This window comes from Mesocricetus auratus, unplaced genomic scaffold (assembly GCF_017639785.1).
Source record: "Mesocricetus auratus isolate SY011 unplaced genomic scaffold, BCM_Maur_2.0 Super-Scaffold_100010, whole genome shotgun sequence".
Taxonomy (NCBI): Eukaryota; Metazoa; Chordata; class Mammalia; order Rodentia; family Cricetidae; genus Mesocricetus; species Mesocricetus auratus.
The window spans coordinates 42567934-42591637 of NW_024429194.1; the positions used below are offsets into that span (position 1 = coordinate 42567934).

Consider the following 23704-nt stretch of genomic DNA (forward strand, 5'->3'; position numbering starts at 1 on the left):
GTGTCAAGTGATTACATGTATTGATTTGTCCCTTACTTCGCACTCACAATTCTCTATCCCCCACATATGCCTATGTGAGACACGCACTTTATCTGAACACGTACACAGAGCACGCATGAGTGCTTTGCGTTATGTTTTAACATAAGTAAATGGTATTTTCTCATTGTCTCATGGCTTCTCTGTCCCATCTCCTGCTTTGTGATCTCATAATGTTGGTGAGAGCATATTTAGCCCATTGCTTTTTGCTGTGCACAGTACCCCATTATGAACATTCATATTGTGCCCAGTTGTATAGCAGCACAGACCAGTTTCAGTGCTCATCAAAGACTAAGGTGAAAAACTCCATGGGCTGCCTCTTCGTAGTAAGCATTACTGGAACAGAGGGCGGGGTGTGTGCATAATTTAGCTGAGCAGTGCCACCTGACTTCTACAAAGAGGGCACAAGCAGGACTGATAGGAGCTCTGAAAGCCAAAGTGCAAATCACTGTGCTATAATAGCAACCATCTGCATTTGTGCATTCCCTGATATCTCTTAGCCCACTCCTTCATCTATAAAATCGTAAGTAATGACAGTGCCTATCTCATGGAGTTATTGTGGGAATTAAAGGGAGACTAGCGTGCTTAGCACATTACTGGGTGTTTAGAGACTAATTAAGTGGAATCATAGGGTATCTTGTTTTGCCATCCACTCAGAATCAGGAGACTGATTCTTTAGAATAGGTCAGTAGAGTTCACAGATCCCTGTCTCATTACACAGAAGGGGACAATAAAAGCAGAGGGATCTGAGTCCGTACACTAGGATTTTCTGAAGACGGAGGTGTCTGAGTGCTGCATTTCAGGTTCCTGAGGCTGTTACCCCTGCTAGAGAAGGCCCATCGCAGCTAGCATGCCTTTCAGCAAGACAATGGGAAAGTGGAATCTGCCCATCGGTCTCTGCTCACATCAGGCATTGTACAGGGTTTCCTTACTCCCATCCACCACATGAGTTTCTGGAAGTTTTTTCAGATGCTAGGAATCTTTTACGTCACACTTCCCAGAAGTGTACCAGTCTGACCTACAGCCAGCGCCACAGGTCCGAACTCCCTCCTGTTCTTCAACTTTCTCGGGCACCACTCACTCCCTCAGCAAAACTCTTAGACCCTTATCTGTTTCCAGGAAAGCCCACTAGCACAATAGAGAAAACACAAAGCATATGGCGGTACTTGCTGTCATGTGATCATCTGACTTTAAGACATGCGCTGCTGGGCTCTGTGATGACATCAGGACCATGAATGCATGGGTCCTGAATTGTACCTTGAGGCAAGGCTACTTCTGCACAAAAATGACAGCAATCTTTATAAGAATCAATGAGCACTGGTCCATGCTATCTATTTTGTGATGTGATCCAATGTTAATCAACAATTAAACACTTATTTTATACTAGCCCAGTCTTCTTGATGAGTCTTCTTTATTGTTTTCTCAGTATTTTATAATTTTTAAATATATGTGTAGCTATGGATATATTCATCAGTTACTTGGCACTCCAAAGATAAATCAAGACAGGTGCATTTTTTCATAAATACCTTGTCTCTTATGCTTTAGCTAGTAAAATCAGCAGGTAACTCTTAGATAAATAATACCCACAATGTGTTTCAGCTTTATTATTCCTCCAACTAACCAATGAAATTTCAGAATATGTAATACCCATAAACTAATGTAATAAACTGAGAATTACAGAATTTTTTAAAAATTAGTCCAATATAATTCTTCTTGAGATGGAAAACTGAAGGTCAGAAGTTGTATAGCTATGTAAAGGTAATTTGTTCAAACCTTCAGTTTTTCATATACATATATATATTAATTCATCATACTGTAGGTTTACGAATTCCTATACACACACAGGGAGGGTGAATGGAAAAGAGAGAAAAAAATCAATGTTAAAAAATAATTCCCAGAAGGAATTTCAACAACCAAAGAAATCTGGCAATATCTGAAAATATTTGCTACTGTCACAGTGAAGGCCAAGGGGATGCCACTGGCCCCTAGTGGACAAAGTACAGAGCCTCTTCAGAGTATCCTACACTACAGGAGATGGCCCAGGAAGAAACAGACCCTTGGTCCAGAAGGCAGCAGTGCTCAGGCTGAGGGCCCCACTTTTTTTATTGAGAGCAAAGGAGGGGAAAGGGAACCAAGAAAAACAGAGGAGGATAAAAGGAAGGGAGAAGAAGGCATGGAGGAGAAGGAAGGTTGAGTCGGGGTAAGAATAGAGGAGAGCAGGATGAGAGATACCATAAAAGATGGAGTCAATATAGGTTTAAGGAGAGAGCTGACACTAGTGAGATTTCCAGAGATCTACAAGGATAACACCAACTGTCAGTGAGGAGGTCTCAGAAATTTCTGGGACCTTGGTAGTAGATTAGTGTTCACCATGGCATACAAATGAACTTTGGGAGCCCATTCCAAATAGAGGGATGCTCTCTCAGCCTGGACACATTGGGAAGGGCCTAGGTCCTGCCCTGGATGAAATGACAGACTCTGGAGATCCCCCCAAGGAGGGCCTCACCCTCCCTGGGGAATGATGTAGGGATTGGGTTGGGGGTGAAGGGGGGCTGGTAGAGACACAAGGGAGGAGGGGTGGGAGAGGGAGCTGGGATTGACATTTGAAGCATTCATGTTTCTAATTTAAATAAAGACATATTTTTTAAAAGGCAAATGGAATATCCTACTCGTGATCTCACGGTGATTCATTCCTCTATTGAACTACATAATCTCTCATTTCTTGAGAGAAGAAACCCAGACACTGAGTTAAAGAGAGTGTCAGAACAGATATGCCCCTTACACAAGAAGACAGTAGTTTTAAGTTTTATTCAAATACTTTACTATACAAAAATTTAGGAAGCATCTTGGAGATCACCAGAGTCCAATAACTCTAGTGGAAAGTTACCATCCAATTTAGAAAGGTTTCCTGCAGACACGCATATTCCTTCCGTTAATTTGGAAGCTTCTTGCAAACTTGAAAGAACCTATTTTTAAGTACCCACTGAGTGATGCACTACCCATTTGGGGTTTTTTCCATATTTTTTATTTAACATTTTAGGCATGTCACTTTCAGTTCCCTCTCCTTCCCTTCCGTCCCCATCCCCAATCCTCCCAACCCTTCATCCCCACTCCATCCCCTCTCCACTCCCCAGGGAGGGCAAGGGCCTCCATAAGGGATTTCCAGAGTCCATCACATCATCCCAGGAATGGCCCAGGTTCTTCCCCATGTGTCCACCATTTGGGTTTTTTTTTAAGAGTAAGTCTCCATGAAACGTCCTCATCATGCAAGGTAAAGACTAGTATTTCTCAAGGCACTTATTTCCTAGAAATACCTTCTGATTTGATGTGATCATGGCAGATTAGTTGTTTTTACCTGTATCTTCTGAATAATTAATATTTAAGTTGGTCATTTAAAGTCAAAGGCATCATTTTAAGTACCACAGGAACATACAGATTCATGGGTGCGTTTAACTTTGTTGAAGGAAAGGTTTAAAAAAAAAATCTTTATTTAATGGTCAACGTGCGCCCTCTACCGAATCGGAGAAACATAACCTCGGATCTGTTTTTATTCACCGGACTCAACCGGCAGAATACCACACCAAGCATCTTTCTAGCTCATCTGAAAAAAATAAAACCGTGAACCTTACATATTCTTTGACTTGAAAAGTGAGGATGAACACGTTAAAGAGATCAATTGTGAAAGATCCCCCAGATCTTTTCGCCCTAAGCGACAGAGGCAGTAGGAAAATTCCAACGACCACCGCTACTCAACATAAGAACCTAGTGGTATCTATATCCAGTCTAGTTCCTTAGCTTCTGTATCAGAGAGAGGCAGTTACACTTTTACACTATACCATCAGTCCTAGAAGTTTTAAGTTCTCGAACACGATGGTGAATCCACAACGGACAAAAACCACTAGGGTGGTTAAATCAAGCACCCCGGGGATTACGTGGAAAAATAAAGTTCTTCTCCCCATTCCAGCTGTGCATTCCCGATCCCCTTCGGGGTCGGGACTCCCAGGGCCCGGGACCTCCCGCCTAAAGAGGACGTTTGGTCTTGTGCGAGCGAGCGCATTGAGATGCGATGCTGGACAAAGGCCAGCGCGCCTGGACTTGCATCCCGGGCTAGGGAAGCAGGCGCCAGTGCCCCAGCTCTTACCTGCGCTCCGACCAGGAAACAGCTGCGGAGAATCAGCCAGCCACAGACGTAGGGTAAAGCCTCCAGCCAGGCCATGTCCAGAATCGTCCAAGGAACAGGCAGTGTCTATGTCCCAGACTCGCCTACTTAACCGGTACTGAGCAAACTTGTGATGGGGAGGGAGGCACAGCTGAGCACTTCGGCGCGGGAGCCACCGACCAGGATACTCTGGTCTGGCCCCTGAGTATGGGAACCTAAATCCTGATTATCACAGCTCCGGGTGGTCCCGCCTTCCACTGTGCACAGCCACGGGGAGGCGTCGGAGGATGCAGGTGCGTCCTTTGCTAGTCACTCAGTCCGCCACCCAGGAACCCCGAGGCCACGAGATTCCCAAGGCAGGGCTACAGCAACGCTAGACTCTCACTGAGTCTGCTTTCCTGCACTGGGTTCTGAGTTCCCACACCATCTCTGGGCACTCCTTGAGTCCTAGGAGGGGTAACCCAAAACTTTCCTCTTTCCCAAAAGCGTGCTGACCATTCACCACCACGGAGTCAGTGATAAAGGCTTCCTAGGGGTTATAGGGTCGGTCTCTGCAGCTGTCCACTGAAACCTCTGAAGTTCTCTGATTCATTTTCTCCTCACTACGGTGATATTCCCTGGGTGGGGAGGGATGGAAGTGAGCAGGTATGTGAGGGGTGTATGTGGGGTGTGTGTGTGTATGTGTGTGTGTGTGTGTGTGTGTGTGTGTGTGTGTCCCGCACAAATTACTAAGGAAAAATAGAATTTTGATGATAAAAGGTTTCAGTCCTGAGAATGCTCACAGTCCCAGAAGAAACGTTCCAGTTACTTCTGATAGCGTTTTACTGTGTGGCTTTTTGAGTTGTTGGGTTTTGTCTTTTAGTAACCCATGAAGGCATTCTGACCAGCATCAGGACCGACTGAAGCAGTAAAATGCTTGTTTCTTCCCTTCAGACTCACAGAAGCGCTGTCATGACTGTCCTCATACATGGAGTTTTGTGTAGATCGTCGAGGGTTGTCTTCAGTTGTTTAAATGCAGCTCTTAGAAAGATGTGTTCAAAATGGAGGCTTATTGCAAAATACTCGACCACTAGCCTCTGGCTGAACCCTTCCCCTTCACTCTCACTTGGTTTGATAGTAATTTTTATACAAGCAAAATTTGTTTCTCACAGTTCTGGAGCAGCTGATGGTCAAGGGAGTGGCAGAATGGATTCTGACTGCCGGTTCTTCTCACTATAACCTCACATGGCAGGAGCCGTGAGGGCATCTCTCTGGGATCCCTCATCAGGACACTCCTATTTATGAGACCCTCTCAGTGCCAGAATGAGCCACCTCACAAAGCCCCACTTCCTGGTGTTAGACTGCAAGCATATGAATTCTGTGAGAACATAAGTTTTGGGTCCATTTGTATTCTCATGGGAAAGTTGAGTTTAAAATACAGACTCCTCTAAGAGATGCTCAGTAAATGTTGTAGCCAGATTTTCTTCGGACCAACAGCTCCCAAATAATGACACAAAGACTTACCAATTATGGAAACTTGGCATTGGCTTAGGCTTGTTCCCGACTAGCTCTTAAAACTCTAACCCATTTATATTAATCTGCATCTGCCATGTGATTATTTGCCTCTCCTCTGCATAGTACATCCTACTTCCTCTGTGTCTGACTGGCAAATACCCTACCTCTAAGATTCTTCCTCTGACTTCCTCTCTCTACCTGGATGTCCTGCCTATCCTCTCCTGCCTAGCTATTGGCCATTCAGCTCTTTATTAAACCAATCACAAGTTGCCTTAGCAGAGAAACGTCTTCACAGTGTGTACAAAAAAGATTATTCCACAAGAGTATATTTATTATGGTTAGTATTGTGTCTGCTGACGACAATAGTGGTGGTGATTATGGTAGTGACACTTTAACGGGCAAAGGGCTATGGTGAACAGAGTAGTCACTATTTAGAATAGTCTGTCTTTATATGACTTGTACAGCTTTATTCTCACCTTAACTTTTTAATATTTTGATCACTGCCAAAGACTTTTCCTTTTCAATGCATCTAAGTCTATCAAAGTTTCCTTTTGCAATGTTGTGGATCAAATCAGGACCTCCACATGCAAGGTAAGACTCTACCACTGAACTAACTCATCATTTTATCATTTCTTTTTTTGATTTCAGACCAAGATATTGCATACTTGGTTTTTGCATAAACTTGGAAACTTAGAACCTTTTCATCAAACATGATTTCTCATTCTTTTGTTCTGTTTGTAATTTTTAATTAGCATGTTTAAAGTATCAATTTAATGTCAAGTTGACAGTTTCTCTAAGTACCTAGTGTTCCTGTAAGACCCCTACTATACTACATTGGACACCAAAAAATTGTCAACATAAAAGGTAACACTTCTGAAATAACAAAATAGTTTCTCACTAACCAAAATACAAGTGACACCCCCTCCATTAAACTCAAGGAACTAGAAATGTGGTTCCCCAAAAGATAGAGTCCTCTGTGAGAAACTTTCTAAGTCATAAAATAAAGAATGTCAGACTACAAACGGGCAGAAAGTCATTCAGAAGATTCAGATATTGTCTTCTGTAAAGTAGGGAGGCATCCTGTAAGATTAAGGTGCCAACTTCTTTCAAGCTCTAAGGGCAATGGGAGCCAGAGGGCCATCAAGCCTACTATACAGCTAAGATTTTATCTTGTGGCTTTCACAGCCATTGCAGTACATTGAGCTCCATAGAGACCATGTGGGGGCAGGCGCGAGCCAGACGGGCACTGGGCGACTCTGCCTCGCCGACGAAAATCAACTAAACATGGGCAAAGGCGATCCTAAGAAGCCGAGAGGCAAAATGTCTTCATATGCATTCTTTGTGGAAACTTGTCCGGAGGAACACAAGAAGAAGTACCAGGATGCTTCTGTCAACTTCTCAAAGTTTTTGAAGAAATGCTCAGAAAGGTGGAAGACCACGTCTGCTAAAGACAAGGGGACATTTGAAGACTTGGCAAAGCTGACTAGGCTTGTTATGAAAGAGAAATGAAAACTGCACCCCGCCCCAAAAGGGGAGACCAAAAAGAAGTTCAAGGACCCCAATGCACCCAAGAGGCCTCCTTCGTCCTTCTTGTTCTGTTCTGAGTATCGTCCAAAAATCAAAGGAGAGCACCCTGGCTTGTCCATTGGTGATGTTGCAAAGAAACTGGGAGAGATGTGGAACAGCTCTGCAGCAGAAGACAAGCAGCCCTACGGAAGGAAGGCTGCCACGCTGAAGGAGAAGCACGGAAAGGATACTGATGCTTACAGAGCTAACAGAAGACCGGAAGCAACAAAAAAGGGGAAAAGGAGCAAGAAAAAGAATGAAGAGGGAGATGAAGAGGAGGATGAAGAGGATGAGGAAGAGGAGGAAGAAAAGAATGAGGAAGACGATGATGAATAAGTTGGTTTTTTTCTATAAAGCATTTAAGCCCCCTGTACACAACTCACTCCTTTTAAAGAAAAAAATTGAAATGTAAGATTTGTTTTTAAACTGTACAGTGTCTTTTTTTGTATAGCTACCACACTACCAAATGTGTTTTTAGATACCCTGTCCTGATGGTATTTTCAGTAGCCACTGATCTTGTCTGGTACAGTCTGGTGCTGCAAATTGTCATGGAAGTTTAAAGCAGGTTCTTGCTGGCACACAGCAAAAATTAGTTACATATGTGGACAGAAGGTTTTGGGGTTTTTTTTTTTTTGTTTTGGCTTTTTTCTTTTCGTCTTCAGTTGTCTCTGATGCAGCTTATACGAAGATAATTGTTGTGATAACTGAATACCACTCTGTAATTGCAAAAAAAAAATGCAGCTGTTTTGTTGACATTCTGAATGCTTCTAGTAAATACAATTTTTTATTTTAAAAAAATTTTACCTTGTAGTCACAACAAATGCTACTGCAGATACATCAGCCAATACACACTTCTTGATCTACAACATTTCTTCTCTTCATAAGTCCTAGTGTTACAGGCAGAAAAATTCAAATAATCTGGAGGGCCGTAAGTATAAAAAAAAGGGTCAAATTAGCCAACCAGTATAGCATCATCTGTTGAAGAATCTATCTTTTGTATATGTGTGTGCATGCATATTCATGTATCTGGGGATGACATACGTGTGTGTGTGTGTGATTTTTCTTGTTCTGTTTTGTTTGAAACAAAGTCTCTTATTGCCCTGGAATTTCACCAAATATGCTAGCCAGTCTTAAGGTCTCACATATCTTTATTCTCCCAAACACTGGGATTTTAAGTATGTACCATCTATCCCTTTTTTTTTCCTTCAGCCAAATCACAGATATCCTGCCTCCTCTCCTCCCAGTCCCTTCTCCCAACCCCCTTATACCACTCCCCATGCACTCCTCCCCTTCTCTCCCCAGAAAAGGCCAGGCCTCCCTCCCATGGATATCAAGCAGCCATGGTATATCAAGTTGCAGTGAGACTAGGCACCTCTTCTCCTCAAGGCTGAATGAGAGAACCCAGTAGAAGGGAAGGGTCCCAAGAGTAGGCAACAGAGTCAGAGACAGACAGCTCCTGCTCCTATCATTAAAAGTCCCACAAAAAGACCAAGGTGCAAAATGGCAACAATATGCAAAGGGCCTAGGTCAGTCCCATGCAGGCTCCCTGGTTGATGTTTCAGTCTCTATGAGCCTCTATGAGCACAGGATAGTTTATTCTGTGGGTTTTCTTGTGGTGTGCTTCACCCCTCTGGCTCCTCCTCCACTTTCACAGGATTCTCCAATCTCTGCTTGGCTGTGGGTTTCTGCATCTGCTTCCATCAGTTGCTGAACAAAACTTCTCTGATGACAACTAGGCCAGGCAACAATCTGTGAGTACAGCAGAATATCACCTCATTGACTTTTTTTTTTTTTGGCCAGTCATGTTTGGTTCTATCCTAGGTCTCTGAGTTACCCAGGCTCAGAAGGACTAAGATCAAAAACACAAGTGACAGCTAATGCTGGAGAAGATGTGGAGCACGGGCAACACTTGTACAGCCACTTTGGAAATCAATATGGTGGTTTGTCAGAAAATTGGGAATGGACCTACCTCAGGTCCCAGATATACCATTCCTAGGCATATGCCCAAAAGACACTCCACCATACCATAAGGACATTTCCTCAACTATGTTCACAGCAGCTTTATTTACAATAAGCAGAAACTGAAAATAGTTACCCATCCACCAAAGAATGGATTTGAAAAAAAAAGGTGATGCATTTACACAAAGGAATATTACTCAGTTGTTACAAGCAATGACATCAGCTGTGAGGAGGTGGTGCATTCCTTTAATCCCAGCACTCAGGAGGTAGAAAAAGGTAGATTTCTGTGTGTTTTAGAACATCCTGGTCTACAAAACTAGTTCCAGGACAGCCAAAGCTAGAAAAAAACTTGTCTCAAAAAAAAATGACATCATGAAATTTGCGGGCAAATGAATGGAACTAGAAAAGATCATCCTGCCTGAGGTAACTAAGACCCAGAAAGGCAAACATGGAATGTAGTCACTTGTAAGTGGATATTAGCAGGAAACTAAAGGATAACAATGTTACAATCTACAGACCCAAAGATCTCTCTTTGTTTCTCTGGGATGAGCTAGAAACCTAGTACAATGGAAACTCCCAAGAATCTATGAGGTTGACCCTAGCTAATACGCCTACTGTGTTGGTTTGGTTTTTTATTACTATGAAGAAACATTATGACCATGGCAACTCTTAGAAGGAAAACACTAAATTGGGGTGGCACACTTACAGTTCAGAGGTTCAGTCCATTGTTATCATGGTGGGGAGCTGCAGGCCGACGTGGTACTGGAGCTGAGAGTGCTACATCTTGCAGGCAGCAGGAAGTCAACTGAAAGTCACACTGAGGGAAACTTGAGCAAAAGAGATGCCAAAGCCCGCCCCCATGGTGACACACTTCCTCCAATAAGGCTACCCCTCCTAATAGTGTCACTCCCTTTGAGTGCCGTTTTTATTCAAACTACCACATGGTAGCAATGGGGGATATGGAGCCTGAACTGGCCATCTCCTGTGACCAGGCAAGTCTCCCCTGGAGGCATTAGGACACCAACTTTCAAACTACAATTTGCCCTGCCAATAAGATGTGCTGGGGTCAACTGAAGAGTGGATAGAGAAAATGTGGTACATTTACACAATGGAGTACTACTCAGCGGAGAAAAACAATGGGATCTTGAACTTTGCAAGCAAATGGATAGCACTAGAGGAAACCATCCTGGGTGAGGTAACCCAGAAACAAAAAGACAAACATGGTATGTACTCACTCATATATGGATTTTAGATATGGATTAGGGGAGTGTCAGCCTACAATCCCAGTGCCAGTGAGTGTGGGAAACAAGGAGATTCCCAAGAGAGATGCATGATACCCCAGAGAAGTGGAATGAGGCAAGATCTCCTGAGCAGATTGGGAACATGGGGGGATGGGAGAGGGAACCAAGAAAAAGAGAGGCAGATAAGAGGAGGGGAGAAGAAGGCATGGGGGAACAGGAAGGTTGAGTCAAGGTAAGAATAGAGGAGAGCAGGATGAGAGATACCATAGTAGATGGAGTCATTATAGGCTTGAAGGGAGAGCTGACACTAGAAAGATCTCCAGAGATCTACAAGGATAACACCAACTGACAAACTAAGCAATAGTAGAGAGACTACACTAATATCCCCTCCTTGATGATAGGGTTGATGACTACCCTATATGCCATCCTAGAACCTTCATCCAGGGACTGATAAAAGCAAAGACAGATATCCACAGCTAAACACTGAACTGAACTCCTGGCACCTAGTGACAGAAATGGAGGAGTGATGAGCAAAGGGGTCAAGACCATGATGATGAAACCCACAAAGACAGCTGACTGGATAAGGGGGAGCTCTTGAATCCCAGACTGATGCCTGAGAGGCCAACAGGGGACTGATCCAGACTCCATGAATGTAGTGCCAGGGAGGAGGCCACAGAAATCACATGGTTTATGAATGATCTTTGGGATCCCATTCCAAATAGAGGGATGCTCTCTCAGCCTGGACACACGGGGAAGGGCCTAGGTCCTGCCCCGGATGAAATGACAGACTTTAGAGATCCCCCCAAGGAGGGTCTCACCCTCCCTGGGGAATGGTGTGGGGATTGGGTGGGGGGCTGAGAGGCAAGTGGAGGGACAGGGGAGGAGGAGTGGGAGAGGGAGCTGGGACTGACATGTGAAACATTCACGTTTCTAATTTAAATAAAAACATATACTGAGAAAAAAACTACAAAAAAAGATGTGCTGGGATAAAGGTGGTGCAGAAATTATGGAAGTGACCAACCAATGAATGGCCCAGCTTGAGACCCATACCATGAGAGGTAGCCAGTCCCTGACTCTCCCAGACCTTTTTACCTGGAGACCAAACTCCAGTCATCATGCTTACCAGACAAGCACTCTGCCAGCTGAGCTGTCTTCTCAACCAAAGAATCTACATATTTAATGGGGAAGATATTTTAAAGGGAGGTGAAGGAGAAAAGTTTGATAACACCTCTAAAATCACAACTGCAGCTCCCTATGAGGAATAAGAAATAAAGTGGGATTTACAACTGAGTGAGCACAGTCTCTTGCCATTTACCCAGGGAGGAATCCCCATTCATCAATCCCAGATGTCAAGGATCTCTAGCAAAAAACAAAACAAAAAAAACTGGCCAGTTCCTTCTGCTGTAATATCTGAGACTCTGTCCTGGAAATTCCCTGCCGGAAGCTCTAGAAGAAGACAGCAACAAAGAGCAAGGAGAATCATCTAAAGTGAGGGATTGGCCAGGGTATATGTGTAAGAACAGTGGGCTCTGCAAGGAAAGGGCCTCTGTCTAGAGTCCACGCTGACGTGCATAGCTCACAGGCACATGACTTACTCTCTTTAACCTGGAAAAGTTGCTGTCAAAAATGGCTGCTTACTTCACAGTGCTTATCTGAGAACTGAGGTAATGGCCATGCCAACAAAACTTCTCTCAACTCTGTAGAACTATGTAAATGACAGCATGCTTGGTGTCTGTGAATACATGCACATCGGTTATCAACTTCAATTTGTAATTAGCAATTCTCAAAGCCTATTATAAAGTACTCAGTGATTAATTTGTAGCTTTAGAAAACAATGAAAAGGAAACCATAGCAAATCTTCATTTTTTCCCTCTATTAAGGATTAAAGGGAGCAAATAATAAACATAGGGCCTACCTCAGTCCAGATAAAGCATGAAGAAAATTAAAATGTTAGACAATTGCACATTTGGCACCACTCACTTCAGCCCGTGTTTGCTATAACTTGCCAAATAACAAAAGCTTTACATTTTTTTCTTGAATATTTAGGTGAGAAATTTCTTATTAATGGCTAAAAACCACCAAACCACTCAAGCTTGTTCTCCTCAGACAGCCTTCCTCTACTTGTTGTTTTCCCTTCATTCTCCATCTGTGATTTCCAAATATGTCCTCCACCACTGAGACCTAGGGTCTGAGTCTCCTCTTTTTAGAAGTCTTTGATTGCTCAGACTATAAGATGCAGTAGAATTTAGCCCAGCCTTACAAAACCATCAACTTCTCACTTTAACCGCTAGGATTCACTTTCATAACGGGAATTTCACAACCATTCATTCTGCAAGGAAATGGAAAATGTCCACAGAGAGACTGAAAGGAGACAACTGACACTCTCATGTCCTCATCCTAATATTGTACACCTCATAAGTGCCAATTCATTAGCCACAGAAAAGGCCTGTTAGAAATGGATCCTCTACGGGCTATAGATGGCTCAGAGGCTAAGACCATTGGCTGCTCTTCCCGAAGGATGAGGTCCAGCACCCAACACCCATGTGGTGGTTCACAACCATCCATAACTCCATTCCAGGAGATGTAGAACCCTTTGCTGGTCTCAGAGGGCACCAGGCACAAATGCAGTACACAGACATACATGAAGGCCAAACACACAGTCATATAAAATGTCTCAAAATCAAAAGCAATTGATGCTCTAGTTCAAACTGAACAACCTCAACTAATGACACATGAAGTATCAGCTGCGCTAATCACAGATGTCTGAGCCCAGGGGCTGTGCTTTCTGCTATGTGGTTTGGAAGCTGTGTGTTACACTGCCGTGATGACTAGATGCCACCCAATCACCAAACTCTTGTCCTTGTGGTGTGAAGAGCTCAAGTATCCATTAACATAGACTATGAGAGCAGTGTGTTTTTACTAATCATTTCACCACCTGCTGCCAGGAATGAGTCCTGTCTGGTATTGACTGGACAGAAAACTCTCTTCACCCTTTCAACTCCTCTTTTTCTTTCCAAATCATATGGCTTTCTCCAAGGTGGCTCAATCTTTGTCAAGAATTTCTGAGTGCCATGGATCCATCCTCCACACACACACACACACACACACACACACACACACACACACACACCGTGGATCTTGGAATATCAGTGCTTGAAAAGTCCCTCAACTTTAAGGATTTCTATCATTCTTGCACATTTCTGATCATATTTTTGTCATAAAAATCATTTTATGATAAGAATCATCCCCCAAGAAATGAAGTTTGTATGGAAAATATGTTTGAATGAGCCATCATCAGAGATTAAATAGCCAATGAAAATAGTATCTTGCTGGGCTGTGGTGGCGCACGCCTTTAATCCCAGCACTAGGGAGGCAGAGGCAGGCGGATTGCTGTGAGTTCGAGGCCAGGCTGGACCGACAGCCTCCAAAACAATACAGAGAAACCCTGTCTCGTGAAACCAAAAAAAGAAAAACAGGAAAAAAAAAAGAAAGTAGTATCTCACACTTTTTAGTTCTCTTTTATCAGCATAAGTTTTGAAAAATATATCAACAAAATAATCTGATTCCCCAAACAACACTAAAATATAGGTTAAATATGGTTCCCACTTTAGTGGTGATTACCATTTAAACAGGAAAACTCCAGTGTAAAAAGCTGAGGGACTTGTGAATAGAACACAGCAGGAAGCAGAGACCTTGGCTGCGCTGACTGCTGTTTTGACTTCCTGTCCTCTGCTTTTGTCAGGAACTTGACAGAGGTAGTAAAAGCCTCCTCATTCAACTTTCATTCCCCCACAGAGAAAACTTCCCAGTCAAATCACCCCTTCGAAATAGAGATTCTTTTTCAATTAACGGTAGTCATTTCAGGCAACATGCTACATCATGGGTAATACTTTTGGACCAAATAACACTGAGATGAGAGCCTAACCTAGTTTAATATGAAGACAGATTAAGAAAGAACACTGAACAACCTATTTGTTTATTACACTCAAGCATGTTCAGGAAACCTTGAAAAAAATAATGATTACTGTTTTTAAGACTTAAGGAGTCAAACAACTTATACTAGGTATGTTGTAGACACAAAAGATGACTGTAAGAAGTAAATAGGGATAAACAAAGAAATATATTGGTTTTACTATAAAGAAAGAATTATCAACATGAACAAAATAATGTGCCTTAAAATGCAGCTGCAAGGAAGAGAGTGGGGCAGGTTGCTTTAGAGCTCCTGTGGTATATGCTAAGAATATCCCCATAGGATCCCAGATTTGATTGCTTGGTCACCAGAGTGTGGCACTGTTTGAAAGGATTAAGAGATGTGGCCTTGTTGGAGGAAGTGTGTCACTGAGGGTGGGTTTTGAGGTTGTAGGAGCCCAAGTCAAGCCAGGTGTGTTTCTCTCTCTGCCTGCAGATCAAGCTAGCTCTTAGTTACCAGTCCAAGGACTTAAGCATCTTTTTTTTTTTTTTTTTTTTTTTTTGGTTTTTACGAGACAGGGTTTCTCTGTATTGTTTTGGAGGCTGTCGGTCCAACCCGGCCTTGAACTCACAGAGATCCGCCTGCCTCTGCCTCCCGAGTGCTGGGATTAAAGGTGTGCACCACCACCGCCCGGACTTGAGCATCTTAAAGGACTAAGCCTCTGAAATATAAGGGAGCCTGCAATGAAATGTTTTCTTTATAAGAGTTGTCTTGGTTATAGTGTCTCTTCAAAGCAATAGAACAATGACTGACAACAGCTTCCAAGAGGAAATGGGGAGGATTGGAAAAGCTTCTCAGGTGGTGTGCTAAGGCAGACCATTTCCCAAAGAGCATGAACTCAGCATTGAGCCTACTGTGCTGTACACAGTGTAAAAACCGGAATACAGGTTCCATGCTGACAGGAACAGGAAAGTGAGAAGTAGAAAGAACTGGGAGTCCCTCATTGCCTGGCTAAGAAGGAACTCCCCTTTATAAGAAAGCCTGTTCCCTTTGTTCTTGGAGAACAAACCCTTGTGGAGAAGGGATTGTAATCATAAATACAATGCGCCAGGCTCTATGCTGGACACCAACAAAAGAGAATATGTCTACACTGTCCCAAGTGTGCTTGCAAAAGGGGCTCCTGGAAACAGTGGATATTCTCTTCTTCTTGTGTAGGTGAGAGAGGACCTCCAGAGGAAATAATAGAGGGGACTGTATAGAGTGGCTGTGTGGGGAGCAATGGATGCTGAGGAGGCCTTCAAGGTGAAGAGAAGAACATTTGCAAATGGAGAGGAACTTAGGGGAATATGATGGGTCATGAGTTATCAGTTGGTACAGACAAGGAAAGGCAGGTGTAAGCTCTGAGAGTGAAAATGAAATGTAGGGAAAGACAAGAAAGGGCAGAGAGAATCGGTCTGGCTGGCACTGGGAGGTAAAGGGGGTGACAGAATTTAAAAAACAAGACCACAATACTTTAAAAACTCTTTGTTCATCTTGGATACTAACTTAGTTAGCTTTCTGTTGCCTTGATAAAACACTATGACCAAAAGAAACTTTTGGAGAGAAAAAGGTTGATTTCCCTTACACTTCTAAATCCCAGTCTATCACTAAAGGGACTCAGGACAGGAACTGAAGCGCCTACAGCAAGCTGGGCCCTCCCAAGCCAATTGTCAATCAAGATATGCCCCTCAGGCTTGCCCAATGTCCAGTTTGGTGAGGGTATTTTCTCAGTTAAGGTACCCTCTCCCCAAATGACTCTAGCTTGTTTCAAATTGACATAAAACTATCCAGCACAGACACCAAAAGAATGGTAGTGATCTCAGCAATATTAAAATATCGGAAAAGGAGCTGTTCCTCCGGCAGCATCAGGTAAACAGGCCAGCTTCCCGGCCTGTGTTCCAGTGCCTGCAAATTGCCTGGTAACTGCACAGAGCTCCCAATCCCGGCGGGAGCCAAGCACCCCAGACTCCAGATCTTCTCTCCCACCAACGAGACCAGGAAACCAGAGGAGGCTGGGACTCCAGGGAAGCAGTTGTTCCTGCAGCAGCATCAGGTAAATAGGCCGGCTTCCTGGCCTGTGTTCCAGTCCCTGCAGATTGCCTGGGAACTGCACAGAGCTCCCAATCCCGGCGGGAGCCAAGCACCCCAGACTCCAGGTCTTCTCTCCCGCCAATGAGACCAGGAAACCAGAGGAGCCAGAGAGATCAGGGGAGTAGCGGTTCCGGATCAGGTACAACAGGACCCAGCATAGGGTCCAGGGGACCAGGTAGGAGGCTAAGCACCCCAGATTCCTGTTCTTCTTCTCCACCTATGGGACCAGTCTTGGACAAGGAATAGAAGAACCACCAGATTATTGGACTTGCTAGCACCCACCAAAAGGGAACTCTGGTCCCCAGACCAGTAAGGGGCTCTTTCTGCACCTACTAGAAGAAGAGATGGGAAAGAGACAATACAAAAACACACTCAGCAACAGAAAAACAACTATGACACCGCCAGATTCTAGAGACTCCACACCAGCAAGACCCCAACATTCCAATGCAAACGAAGCAGAAGAGAACGACCTTAAAAGCACTTTCATGAAAATGATAGAGGCCCTAAAAGAGGATATAGGAAAATCCCTCAAAGAAATGGAAGAAAAAACAAACCAAAAAATGCAAGAAATGGAAAAAAAACAAACCAAAAAAGGCAGGAAATGGAAGAAGAAACAAAGCAAAAAATGCAAGAATTGGAAGAAGAAACATACCAAAAAAGGCAGGAAATGGAAGAAGAAACAAAGCACAAAAATGCGAGAAATGGAACAAAAAGAAAACCAAAAAATGCAAGAAATGGAGGAAAGAACAAACCAAAAAATTCATAAAAGGCAACAAATGGACGAAAAGATAAACAGAAAATTGCAAGAAGCAATGAAAACACTGCAAGGGTTGAAAACTGAAATAGAGACATTAAAAAAAACACAATCTGAAGAAAGGCAGAAAATAGAAAAGCTGGACAAACAGTCAGGCACTACCGATACAAGCATTACCAACAGAATAGAAGAGATGGAAGAGAGAATCTCAAGTGTTGAAGATACACTAGGAGAAATGGATTTATCAACCAAAGAAAACCTTAAATCCAACAAATCCTTAACACAAAACATCCAGGAAATATGGGACACCATGAAAAGACCAAACTTAAGAATAATAGGTATAGACGAAGGAGAAGAAATCCACCTCAAAGGGGCAGAAGGCATATTCAACAAAATCATAGAAGAAAACTTTCCCAACCTTAAGAAAGACATGCCAATGAAGGTACAAGAAGCCTACAGAACACCAAGTAGAGTGGACCACAAAAAAAAATCCCCTCGCCACATAATAATCAAGACCCCAAACATACAGAATAAAGAAAGACTATTAAGAGCAGCTAAGGAAAAAGGTCAAGTAACATATAAAGGCAGACCTATCAGAATTATACCTGATTTCTCCATGGAAACTCTGAAAGCCAGAAGGTCCTGGATAGATATTCTGCCTACACTAAGAGACCATGGATGCCAGCCCAGACTACTATACCCGGCAAAGCTCTCAATCACTATAGACGGAGAAAACAAGATATTCCATGACAAAACTAGATTCAAGCAATATGTGTCCACTAACCCAGCCCTACAGAAAATTTTGGAAGGAAAACTCCAACCCAAGGAAGCTAACTACAACCAGAAAAACATAGGCATTAGAGAATCCCTCTCTACCAACAGCCAAAAGAACAAAGGGGTGAAATTCCACACATAATTCCACCAACAACAACCATTGCAAATCAAAGAAGGATGAGCAGTCAATGGTCATTAATATCCCTCAATATTAATGGCCTTAACTCACCCATAAAAAGACACAGACTAGCAGAATGGATTCGAAGACAGAACCCTTCCTTCTGCTGCATACAAGAAACACACCTCACCCTCAAAGACAGTTATTACCTGAGAGTTAAAAGTTGGGAAAAAATTTTTCAATCAAATGGACCCAAGAAACAAGCAGGGGTAGCAATCCTAATATCTAACAAACTAGACTTTAAAATAAAATCAATCAAAAGAGATGAAGGAGGTCATTACATACTCATCACAGGGGAAAACCACCAAGATGAAGTGTCTATCCTGAACATCTATGCCCCAAATACAATGGCATCCACATTCGTTAAAGAAACATTATTAGAACTTAAATCTCATCTAAAGCCCCACACAGTTATAGTGGGAGATTTCAGCACACCACTCTCACCACTAGACAGGAATACCAGACAGAAACTCAACAAAGAAGCAAAGGGTCTAATAGAAGTAATTACCCAACTGGGATTAACAGATATCTATAGAACATTTCATCCACATAAAAAAGAATATACCTTCTTCTCACCACCACATGGAACCTTCTCAAAAATCGACCACATACTTGGCAACATATCAAACCTCAGCAGCTACAAAAAAATTTGGAATAACTCCATGCATCTTATCAGACCACCATGCTTTAAAATTAGAATTCAACAACAACACAAATTGCAGAAAACCTACAAACTCATGGAAATTGAATAATGCTCAACTGCACCATCCCTGGGTCAAAGAGAATTCAATGAGAATGAAGACACAACATACCCAAACCTATAGGACACTTTGAAAGCAGTGCTACGGGGGAAGTTCATAGCACTACGTGCTCACAGGAGAACAGTTATGCCAGAGAATTAACATCACAGCTGAAAGCTCTAGAACACAAAGAAGCAAACTCCCCCAGGAGGAGTAGACGCCAGGAAATATCAAATTGAGGGCTGAAATCAATAAAGTAGAAACCAGGAAAACAATACAAAGAATCAATGCAACGAAGAGTTGGTTCTTTAAGAAAATCAACAAGATAGACAAACCTTTGTCCAAACTTACCAAACAGCAGAGAGTGAACACGCAAATTAACAAAATCAGAAATGAAAAGGGGGACATAACAACAGACTCTGAGGAAATCCAGAGAATCATTAGGTTATACTTTCAAAACCTGTACTCCACAAAATTCGAAAATTTAAAGGAAATGGATGACTTCCTGGATAGCTATCACTTGCCAAAACTAAATCAAGAACAGATAAGCAATTTAAATAGAACTATAACCCCTATGGAAATAGAAGCAGTCATAAAAAGTCTCCCAACCAAAAAAAAGTCCAGGTCCAGATGGCCTCAGTGCAGAATTCTACCAGAAATTCAAAGAACAGCTTATACCAATTCTTCTCAAAGTGTTCCACACAATAGAAGCAGAAGGGTCTTTGCCAAACTCTTTCTATGAGGCTTCAATAACCTTGATCCCCAAGCCACACAAAGATACAACTAAGAAAGAGAACTTCAGACCAATATCCCTCATGAATATTGATGCAAAAATACTCAATAAAATACTGGCAAATCGGATCCAAGAACACATCAAAACAATCATTCACCACGATCAAGTAGGTTTCATCCCAGGGATGCAGGGATGGTTCAACATACGAAAATCCATCAACGTAATCCACCATATAAACAAGCTGAAAAACAAAAATCACATGATCATCTCACTAGATGCTGAAAAAGCCTTTGACAAAATCCAACACCCCTTCATGATAAAGGTCTTGGAGAGATCTGGGATAACCGGGACATACTTAAACATAATAAAAGCTATATACAGTAAACCAACAGCCAACATCAAACTAAATGGACAGAAACTCAACGCAATTCCTCTAAAATCAGGAACAAAACAAGGCTGTCCACTCTCTCCATACCTTTTCAACATGGTACTTGAAGTTCTAGCTATTGCCATACGACAACAAAGGGGGATCAAGGGGATACAAATTGGGAAGGAAGAGGTCAAACTTTCACTGTTTGCAGATGATATGATAGTTTACATCAATGACCCAAAGAACTCTACCAGGGAACACTTACAGCTAATTAACACCTTCAGCAAAGGGGCAGGCTACAAGATTAACTCAAGAAAATCAGTAGCCCTACTATATACAGATGATAAAAGGGCTGAAAAAGAAATCAGAGAAACATCTCCCTTTACAATTGCCACAAACAACATAGAATACCTTGGGGTAACGCTAACCAAACAAGTGAAAGACCTGTATCATAAGAACTTTGAATCTTTAAAGAAAGAAATTAAAGAAGCCCTCAGAAAATGGAAAGATCTTCCATGCTCTTGGATAGGTAGGATCAATGTAGTAAAAATGGCAATCCTGCCAAAAGCAATCTACAGATTCAATGCAATCCCCATTAAAATCCCAGCACAATTCTTCACAGACCTTGAAAGAACAATAATAAATTTTGTATGGAAAAACAAAAGACCCAGGATAGCCAAAACAACCCTGTTCAACAAGGCAACGTCCGGAGGCATCACCATCCCTGACCTCAAGCTCTATTATAGAGCTATAGTCCTGAAAACAGCTTGGTATTGGCACAAAAATAGACAAGTAGACCAATGGAATCGAATTGAAAACCCGGGTATTAACCCACACACGTACAAACATCTGATCTTTGACAAAGAAGCTAAAAATATACAATGGAAAAAGAAAGCATCTTCAACAAATGGTGCTGGCATAACTGGAGACTGGCATGTAGAAGAATGCGGATCGATCCATGTTTATCACCATGCACAAAACTTAAGTCCAAATGGATCAAAGACCTCAACATAAATCCAGCCACACTGAACCTCTTAGAAGAGAAAGTGGGTGGTACCCTTGAACGAATTGGTACAGGAGACAGTTTCCTGAACATAAAGCCAGTAGCACAGACAGTGAGATCAACAATTAATAAATGGGACCTACTGAAACTGAGAAGCTTCTGTAAGGCAAAGGACACAGTCAGCAAGACAAAAAGGCAGCCCACAGAATGGGAAAAAATATTCACTAATCCCACATCTGACAGAGGGTTGATCTCCAAAATTTACAAAGAACTCAAGAAGCAAGTCTCCAAAACATCAAAGGACCCAATTAAAAAGTGGGCTGCAGAACTAAATAGAGAGTTTTCAATAGAGGAGTCTAAAATGGCTGAGAGGCACTTGAGAAAGTGCTCAACATCCTTAGCCATCCGGGAAATGCAAATCAAAACAACTCTGAGATACCATCTCACTCCTGTCAGAATGGCTAAAATCAAAAACACCAATGACAATTTATGCTGGAGAGGATGTGGTGAAAGGGGGACACTCCTCCATTGATGGTGGGAGTGCCAACTGGTTCAGCCACTTTGGAAGTCAGTATGGAGATTCCTCAGAAAAATGGGAATAAACCTACCACAAGACCCAGCAGCTCCACTCTTAGGCATATATCCAAAAGATGCCCATTCATACAACAAAGATGTCTGTTCCACTATGTTCATAGCAGCTTTATTTGTAATAGCCAGAACTTGGAAGCAACCTAGATGTCCCTCAACCGAAGAGTGGATAGAGAAAATGTGGTACATCTACACAATGGAGTACTATTCAGCAGAAAAAAAAATGGAATCATGAGATTCACAGGCAAATGGATGACACTAGAAGAAACCATCCTGAGTGAGGTAACCCAGTCACAAAAAGAGAAACATGGCATGTACTCTCTCATATATGGATTTTAGACATAGATCTGGGGAGTGCCAGCCCACAATCCTATGGCCAGAGGGTCTGGGAAACAGAAACTTCATTTAGTGGCTGATCGAAGAAGAGGCAGACTCCCTCGGTTAAGTACTGAGCTGAACTCAAGAAAGTCAGTAACAGAGAGGGAGGACTGATGATCAAAGGGATTAAGACTGGGCTGATTTAACCCCCAGAAACAGCTGACCAGACAAAGGTTAACTCTTGAATCCCAGGCATCAGCCTGGGAATCCAGCATGGGACTGATCAAGACCCCCTGAATCTGGGTGTCAGTGAGGAGGCCTAGGTAATCTATTGAGCCTTGGGCAGCAGATCAGTACTCATCCCAAGTATACACACGGACTTTGGACTCCCATAGAACAATGTGAGGTGCACTCTCACCCTGAACTCTTGGGGAAGGGTCTAGGCCCTGCCCTATATGAAATGATAGACTATGGACACCCCCATGGAGGGCCTCACCCTCCCTGGGGGAATGAGGGGATAACTGGGGGGGGGTTGGGGGGAGGGCACGGGAGAAGGGGAGGGAAAGGGAGAGGGACCTGGAACTGACTTGTGAAGCAACCTTGTTTCTTATCTAAATTTAAACTGGAAAATAAAATAAAAAATATTTCTGTGTCTTATGAAAAGAAAAAAAAATATATATATATATCGGAAAAGATGTAGTTTTTATGGGGCACAAGTTCTTCTTAACTCCCCTCAATCAAACATACTGGTAGCAAGTTGGAGAGGGTTTGGAGACTAAAGAGTTTGCAAGCTTTGAAGACTGAGGCTAAAATAGGTTCTAAATGCAGATTTTGGAATTGATTAATGAGACCTTGAAGGAACTCGGTGGACGTAAGAATATGGGTGATTTCCCATAAAATATATATACAATATATAACATATCATACTGTAACATATGTTAGAGTACATGCCCTAAGTGCTCGTCTGGAGTTCAATGAACTAATGAGGATAATGTTTGTGAACCAGGTCTCCTGATGGTGCTGAATCCAGTTTGTTCCTATCCTCAAACTATAAGGTTAACAATTGTCAGATATCTCTTGGAATCTGCTATGAAAATTGCTTTTATTTTCTTCACAAATAAAACTTTTATTTTTATAAAGTTTAAACAAGTAAAAATTCAGCTGAGTAAATAGCTGCCTATACAGCAAATCTTCTGACAAAAGAATATCTTGATTAGTTGACAATAATGTACATAATACCCATCACATCCTCAGTAAAATATAAATCTTTTAGAAATAAAAGAAATGATGCTTTGCAATGATACATTGAATTCTTACTGACCTAACTGCAAAATATTTAGACTAACATTAGTGATTTTTCAAGCAGGACAGGAAGAGCCCCCCTGGAAGGCTGAAGAAGGGACAAAGTGAATTCTAGATTAACCTGAATTATATAGGGACCTCCAAACCAATGTAAGCTATATAGCAAGACCCTGTTTCAAAAAGAAATCAAAATAAATAAGTAATTTTTGACTGTTTTTTGCTTTCTTTTGTTTTGTTTTTTATGGTTTTTCGAAACAGGGTTTCTCTGTGTAACAGCACTGGCTGTCCTGGAACTCACTTTGTATACCAGATCAGACTGGTCTCTAACTCACTGAGACTGGCCTGCCTCTACCTCCCAAGTGCTAAGATTAAAGGCACATGTGCCACCATTGCCCAGTTCTTTTCCATTTCTAAAATAAGTTCCTCTGGATTAAAAAGAAGCAATGGAA

General features: G+C 42.3%; 1 protein-coding gene and 1 pseudogene across 1 annotated transcript in view; one reads left to right on the top strand and one right to left on the bottom strand.

Annotated features, from left to right (window-relative positions):
- Positions 1-4430, bottom strand: part of Pth2r (parathyroid hormone 2 receptor) — a 74016-nt gene extending 69586 nt beyond the window's left edge. The window contains exon 1 of the mRNA XM_040753443.1: positions 4178-4430. Within this exon, the coding sequence (XP_040609377.1) occupies positions 4178-4252 (75 nt within the window). The 5' untranslated portion in view covers positions 4253-4430. The remainder of the gene's footprint in view (positions 1-4177) is intronic.
- Positions 4431-6973: 2543 nt separating this feature from the next.
- LOC101835232 lies at positions 6974-7591 on the top strand (annotated as a pseudogene).
- Positions 7592-23704: the final 16113 nt, after the last annotated feature.